The 7,898-nt window shown below is 40.2% G+C and overlaps 1 protein-coding gene across 1 annotated transcript; it reads right to left on the bottom strand.

The window, feature by feature from the left end:
- Positions 1 to 3,754: 3,754 nt before the first annotated feature.
- LOC129494610 (bromodomain-containing protein 8-like) lies at positions 3,755 to 7,082 on the bottom strand. Its single transcript, XM_055301515.1, has 4 exons — positions 6,804 to 7,082; positions 5,470 to 5,733; positions 4,669 to 4,826; positions 3,755 to 3,884 (listed from the first exon to the last, which is right to left on the bottom strand). The coding sequence occupies exons 1-4, from the start codon at positions 7,080 to 7,082 to the stop codon at positions 3,878 to 3,880; spliced, it is 708 nt and encodes a 235-aa protein (XP_055157490.1). The 3' UTR covers positions 3,755 to 3,877.
- Positions 7,083 to 7,898: the final 816 nt, after the last annotated feature.

Genomic DNA, 7,898 nt, shown 5'->3' with positions numbered 1-7,898 from the left:
AGAGAGAGAGAGATCCCTGGGGTGGCGCAGCGGTTTGGCGCCTGCCTTTGGCCCAGGGCGCGATCCTGGAGACCCGGGATCAAATCCCACGTCGTGAATGGAGCCTGCTTCTCCCTCTGTCTGTGTCTCTGCCTCTCTCTCTCTCTCTCTCTGTGACTATCATAAATAAATAAAAATTTAAAAAAAATACATTTAACATTATAAAAAAAAGAAAGAAAGAAAGAAGAAAGAAAGAAAGAAAGAAAGAAAGAAAGAAAGAAAGAAAGAAAGAGAAGAAAAGGAAAGGAAAGAAAGAAAAGAGAAGAAAAGGAAAGAAAGAGAGGAAGGGAGGGAAGGAGGGAAGGACTGATCTAATGGATTGGAAAAAAAGTATGAAAAGACAGATATAAAAGCAACCAGCCTTTCACTGACCTTTTCACCACATCCTTGTATCCTGGGGCCTGCCTTTCTGACACAGGCTTCAGAAAAGGACTGCTGAACCTGTTAAGGGACAAACTCTGAGAGGATGAGGAAACTCTAGAAAGTCACTGTAAATGAGAAGAGTGGCTGTGAAGACCAAGGTAGGCTTGGAGATCTACCTGTGACTGGCAATCATCTTCCAGACTGGCAGGAGAGTCTTCTTAAATAGCAAGTGATCCTGAACAGGGTCATTCTGGCCTAGATCAGACCTATGGGACAAAACAGGACACAACGGAAAGAGTAACTTCACAAATGGTATTCTGTCTCTCCCAGGTAGGTAAAGAGATTTTCTCAATATATAATGCTCTTAGTTGATATGGGAAAGAAGTAACACCATAGAAATTAAAACATATTTAATGCTTCCATAAGAGACCCCAAACCCTACAAATATTCTCTTACTGGTCACTATTATCTAATGGAGTAGTTGCTTTCTACTACCGAACTACAATTGCCTCTGTCTTTTGAACTCTTGCTGATTTGCTCTTCAGCACTTGGGACTCTAAAAACACTGGTGTATGAAAGTAGTCTTTGTTCACTGATGTTTCCCAAGTGCCTGACATATAGTAAGAGCTCAGATATTTCATAGTATTAAGTATTTTATTTTTTTTAAGATTTTATTTATTCATGAGAGACACACAGAAAGAGGCAGAGACCTAGGCAGAGGGAGAAACAGACTCCATGCAGGAAGCCTGATGTGTGGGACTCAATCCTGGGACTCTAGGATCACGCCGAGCCAAAGGCAGACACTCAACCGCTGAGCCACGCAGGCATCCGTATTAAATATTTTATAAATGAATCTATGATCCTATGTTTATGCCGAAATATGCCACATTAATAAGTATTTTTCCTACATTTCCTGAGAAGGAAATACTTGGTGTCACATCTCATGGAATTCTCTTATGTTTCATCTGAATGTGGCACAATTTACATATTTCTCCTTTTCACTAAGAAAATACCTAAGAAAAATTCATTTTTCGTCATGGCCCTTTCTTCTCTGGGCTAAATTGTCTGGTTTATTTTTTCTTCCAGGTGCTACTGTCCAATGTTTTATTTGATCTTATGATTTTCCCAGTTGACAAATTTTCTCTTTACTCCAAAGTTTAACACTATGTTAAACTTCCCACTCTTTATATACTGCATTAATCTCTCAAAATGGGTTCTTCTCACACCTCATGTTTCACACCCTCTATGCTTTATGTACCATACTGTGTGTGTCCATTTGAGCACATCTCATTTTATCTTTCTCCAAGTTGAACAATTCTAAACAACTATCTATTTTCAGGATATAGTATCTTACCTGCATCTGAAATATATACACAAAAATCAACTTGTCCTTAAACCAGAACCCTATCAGAATAAGGCATTTAAAAACCAAAACCCCCTTCCTTTGTTTCTGATCAGTTAGCCAAAGTGAATAATACTTCCCTGGTACTAGGGCAATTTTGTTTATACATCCACACAACAGGTATTAAGTTTCCATTATATGAAAGATATTGAGTTAGGTTTTGTAACCTCATAATTGATCACCTTTGCAGTATTTTAAGAAATAATCCCTTGCTTACCTTTATTTCCACTTATTTGGAAATGCATGTCAAGCAACTACAATTAAAAATGTAGAGTGGTACTCCAGAGGCCTTCTTTCTATGTATTCCTGAGAGTTAGTACCAACTAAGGGACAGCCAAGAAAAAGAAGAGCCTGGAGTATGTTTATCTTCCAAAGTGGTCTTTTTTTTTTTTTTTTTTTTTTTATGATAGTTACATAGAATGAGAGAGAGAGGCAGAGACACAGGCAGAGGGAGAAGCAGGCTCCATGCACCGGGAGCCCGACGTGGGATTCGATCCCGGGTCTCCAGGATCGCGCCCTGGGCCAAAGTCAGGCGCCATACTGCTGCGCCACCCAGGGATCCCCTTTTTTTTTTTTTTTAAAGATTTTATTTGGGGATCCCTGGGTGGCGCAGCGGTTTGGCGCCTGCCTTTGGCCCAGGGCCCGATCCTGGAGACCCGGGATCGAATCCCACATCAGGCTCCTGGTGCATGGAGCCTGCTTCTCCCTCTGCCTCTGTCTCTGCCTCTCTCTCTCTGTGTGTGTGACTATCATAAATAAATAAAAATTAAAAAAAAATTAAAAAATAAAGATTTTATTTATTTATTCATGAGAGATACACAGAGAGAGGGGCAGAGACAGAAGCAGAGGGAGAAGCAGGCTCCATGCAAGGAGCCTGACGTGGCACTCGATCCCCGGTCTCCAGGATCATGCCCTGGGCCAATGACAGGAGCTAAACTGCTGAGCCACCCAGGGATTCCCCCCCCCAAAGTGGTCTTAAGCTTATATGATTATAATACAAAAACTCAGCTTCTTAGCTTCCCTTAAGCCATCTAGTCAGGCAGACTCAATTACTGTTCTCTATTGCTTTCCAATAATTACTTTATGTTTATCCTAAATCTAAAATAAGACTATGGATTTTGCCATTCAAGATGCTAAAATGTCATGAGATAAAATGTCCCAGATTAGATTTTCTGTTTTATGAATAGTCATCATATGCCCTCAGTTCATACTTACAGAGAGTTATAGAAAAGCAAAGAAAGCAATTCTTCAACAACATAGGTATTAAGCTGTGTTCTACTTGTGTAATAAAACTTTGAAATCTGCTACCTAAAAAACAACCTTTCACACTATCTTCTTTTAGTAGATAGATACAAGACTAGGCTCAGAAAAGGAATTATTTATTACTATAAGAAAAACAGTTTTTCTGATTTAAAAAGAAATTCCCTTTACTAAAAAAAAAAAATTCCCTTTAGTCTCATAATTATTTATAAAAAGACAAGACAATTATATAAACAATTTCGCAAGATCTGTGGGAAAAAAACAAAGGAGATCATAACTTCAAAATAATTTTTAATCTCAAGTTGCAAGGAGCTTTTAGTATTTTTGAAAGAAGTATAGTTTCAGTATTAGACTTGAGGGACAATCTGACTGAGCAATATTTTCTGAATAAATATAGTAATTAAAGAGAAAGGTTACTGGGGCACCTGGGTGGCACAGTGGGTTAAGCATGCAACACTTGGTTTTGGCTCTGGTTGTCATCTCAGGGTTGGGAGACCCAGCCCCATGTTAGGCTTTGTGCTGAGCACACTCTGCTAAGGTTTCTCTCTCTCCCTTTGCCCCTCCTGGCCTTGCATGCAAACACTCTCAAATAAATAAATAAATCTTTAAAAAAAGGGAGGGGTGCCTGGGTGACTCAGTTAAGTGTTTGCCTTCGGTTCAGGTCAAGATCTCAGGGTCCTGAGGTAGAGCCGCATGTTGAGCTCCCTGCTCAGAGGAGTGCCTTCTTCTTCCTCTACTTGTTGCTCCTGCCCTCTTCCTGCTGCTCCTTGTTTGTGCATGCACAGCGTGCACTCACGCTCTCTCTCAAATAAATTAAAATCTAAAATAATAAATAAATAAGTAAAAATAAAGATAAAGTTTATTTATGACAGAGATTTTCAATGTGGACGAAACAGACTTTTTTTTTAAAGATTTTATTTATTTATTCATGATAGACATAGAAAGAGAGAGAGAGAGAGAAAGAGAGAGAGGCAGAGACACAGGCAGAGGGAGGAGCAGGCTCCATGCAGGGAGCCCTACCCAGGACTCGATCCTGGGACTCGATCCCGGGACTCCAGGATCCCGCCCTGGGCCAAAGGCAGGCGCCAAACCCCTGAGCCACCCAGGGATCCCGAAACAGACTTTTTTAAAAAAGTAGGCTCTAGGGATGCCTGAGTGGCTCAGAGGTTAGGCGTCTGCCTTCAGCTTGGGGCATGATTCCGGAGTCCTGGGATCGAGTCCCACATGGGGATCCCTGCATGGAGTCTGATTCTTCCTCTGCCTGTGTCTCTTATGAATAAATAAATAAAATATTTCAAAAAATATATAAATAAAGTAGGCTCTATGCTTAACATGGAGCTTGAACTTATAACCCCAAGATCAAGATTCACATACTACTGACTGAGCCAGTCAGGAACCTGAGACAGATTTCTTTTATAAGAGGAAAACAGAGACTTCTATTTATACAATAAAATTACATTTAATTATATTTCTAGTGTTTTCAAATTTTAATTTCCTTTTTTTAACTTACAAATTAATCCATGTTCATGGTAATGAATTCAAATAGGCATAAATAGAAGTAAAAATTTGAATCTTAACAACCCTGGATAGAAATCCATACTTACAACGTTGAAGAGGTAGCACGGCTGAAAAGGATATCCACCAGAGGAGTCTCCTGAATGCTGAAGCCATCATCACACTCTGTTGAAGAGGGCTGGTCTTCCATTTCTGACACATATCCTTCACCCTGGTCTTCCTCTTTGGATTCTTGCTGAACCTCCCCCTTGGAATGCCAAGTAACAAAGAAAAGTTTAGAAAGAGACTTACTATCTGCAAGGTAATTTTACATGGGGTAAATGAAGGCTGACCCTAACGTGGAGTCAATTATATAAAGCTATAAAAGAGATTAGAGAAAGGTGACTTAACTACACCATAGTCAATGAATTCTTGGTAACAATTTGGCTAGAGAACGGAGATTCTGTATATCAAGAAAAAAAGAGTAATATACTCATTTTTTTTTCCTTCTCTCTTTTTTTAAAATAATATACTCATTTCTAGATGGATGACCATCTGACCTGTGGCCCTGGAATTACAGAAAATATTCATCATAATGGCATTCTAAATTTTATTGATTGCTCACTGTGAGCCAGGCAGTAAGCAAAATGCTTTCTTTACATGAAATGTCTCACTTCAACTTCATAGCAAACCTAAGGTAGAGAGAGCACCACTATTCCATTTACAGCAGAAAAAAAACGAGGTTCTAAGATGTTTACTGACATACTTAAGGTCACACAGTTAAGCAGTAAAACCCAGATTTGGACCCAGGCAGCTAAACTCTCTGGAGTTAGCTTATGTGCCCTAACTACTATGTTCTGCCTCCCTGGGCAGAGGACCAATCAGCCAGCTAGTTTAAGTTACTCACTTACCTCTTCACTCTCTGTGGATAGTCGCTGAATTACACAAACATCTGAGGGAGCTGGAGCCACCTCTGGCCTTCCATTTTTTCCCAATGGCTTCTCAGCTACCATGGGGTCTAGCCTAGCTGAAAGCTGTTCAGGCTCTCTGCATGGCTCTTCTCCTTCAGTAGCTTCCATTTCTCTTTCCTCTTGTTGTCTGGTACCAGATGAAACGCAGCGACCTTCATTTGATTCTTTGCTGCTAATGCACAATGGCTCCATTAAATAAGCTACCTGCAATCATAGTATGCATACAAACACTAGTGGAAACCATTACCTACATATCAATAATGTTACATGATTACAGTGACCCAGTTTGAGATGCAAACAGATTACTCATTCATTCTACCATTTAAAATGTATAAAGTAACTCAGATACCCAGACACTGAACCACTTATTAGGAACCTAATGGTAATAGATATGGTTCTTGCCTCTTCAGAGAGCTTGAGTTCCAATTTTTCATGTCACACGTCAACTTTGATCAACTGGGAGTGGGTATGTAGAAAACTACTGAAAATTTTGTCTGCCACAGGCAATGCAGAAAGAAGCAACAACATGTTAAAATGGATTCTTGCTGATCTTGACCTAGGTTCTCCTGATGTGTGAAGCTGCCACATAAATATAAACTCTGTCCAACTCGGTTTATTTCTGGCCCTCAACCCTAAAATCAGTGTAATAAGGACACTGTAAAATAATGTCTTGAAGTCATAATGTTAAAACCTTCAAAGAGTGTGGGTATCACCTCCCAGGACTCCAAAAAATGAATTGCAACAGATATTCATAAGGCAAAACAAAAACAAAAACAAAAGATATTCATAAGGCAGTCCTGCATATGGAAACTCTACTTCCTACGACCCTGGGCTCTTAATTTATTTATTTATTTTTATTTTTATTTATTTATTTTTTGGGGGGGCTCTTAATTTAGACTGAGATCTTAGAACACTTGGTCAAAAAGTACATATTCAGCACATATTTTGTATTATTAGCACCAAGTGCTTGCTACAGACATAGCAATTAGTTTCTGCCACTGTGGAGCTTGCATTTTAGTAAACAATATTAATAGTAGTAGAAATATGTATGGGCAAGCACTCTCTTAGAAAGTTGAGACTCTTTTTTTTTTTTTTTTAAGATTTTATTTATTTATTCATGAGAGACACAGAGAGAGGCAGAGACACAGGCAGAGGGAGCCCAATGCAGGACTTGATCCCGGGACTCCAGGACCATGCCCTGGACCGAAGGCTAAACCGCTGAGCCACCCAGGGATCCCTGAGACTCAACTTTGGAAATAATGGCTTCCCATTACCTCAGAGAGAAAATGGAGGAGATTCTGGCGGCTGACTTGCTCTGCCTCTTCCTGAGATTCCTCACTGCCTCCGTCCCCCACAAGCAGCTCACTAGGTTCTCTCCCTGGGCTGCTTTCCTCTAGTTCCTCAGCCCCTGGCTCCTCAGTTTCTCTCCAGCTGCCCACATCAAGATCCAGACTGGAATCCCATGAACTGAAGAGGGACCTGCAGTCGTTGCTCAGCTCAGAGTCATTGGGATAATCTGGCTCCGAATCGAACCAAACCCACTCATGCCCCATCTGTAAATACACAGAAAAATGCATTAAGTTCACTCATATTACAATTTCTTAGGCACTTTCATGTCTGAAGTTCAGTAGAAAGATAAGAGATCAGAAACTTTCTACTCATCATCACACATAATAAAAGCTAGCTGAAGGGAGACATCAGGGGATGAAATCTTTGTCATTGGGAATAAAATCAAACAGTTGTTTTTGTTTTTAGATTTTATTTATTTATTCAGGGGAGGCACAGAGAGAGAGAGAGGCAGAGACACAGGCAGAGGGAGAAGCAGGCTCCATGCAGGGAGCCTGACGTGGGACTCAATCCCAGGACCCTGGGATCAGGCCCTGAGCTGAAGGCAGGCACTTAAACTGCTGAGCCACCCAGGCATCCAAGTCAAACAGTTTAAAAGAGGTATTACCCGGTAATTTTTTCTTGGGTTTCCTCACACTCCAAAAGAAAAGAACAGGAGCATAGCTAGCTCCTCTAGCATAGTAGTTCCTCTATCCCAAATCACCCTTAAACTCAACTGGAAGACAATACATTTGAGAAACAAGAGCTATTTTGCTTAGTGTGTAGACATCTATCAACCACTAAGTCCTCAAAATATACTTTAAAATTATCTGTGGCATCCATCTGGTCATATCCAACTCACTTTGCAGAATGAGAACACTATCAAGTTTTAAAAGTATTTTCCTTTCCTCTCATTACACTACACGATCCTGTTTTTTTTTACCCCTTTCTCCTATTTTTAAAGTAGGCTCAACACCTAGCATGGAGCCCAATTCATGTCCCTGGGATTAAGACCTGGGCTGAAATCAAGAGTTGGATGCTTA

This window comes from Nyctereutes procyonoides, unplaced genomic scaffold (genome assembly GCF_905146905.1).
Source record: "Nyctereutes procyonoides isolate TBG_1078 unplaced genomic scaffold, NYPRO_anot_genome, whole genome shotgun sequence".
Lineage (NCBI taxonomy): Eukaryota > Metazoa > Chordata > Mammalia > Carnivora > Canidae > Nyctereutes > Nyctereutes procyonoides.
The sequence above is the reverse complement of the archived record's forward strand: the minus strand, read 5'-3'. Positions and strand labels throughout refer to the sequence as shown.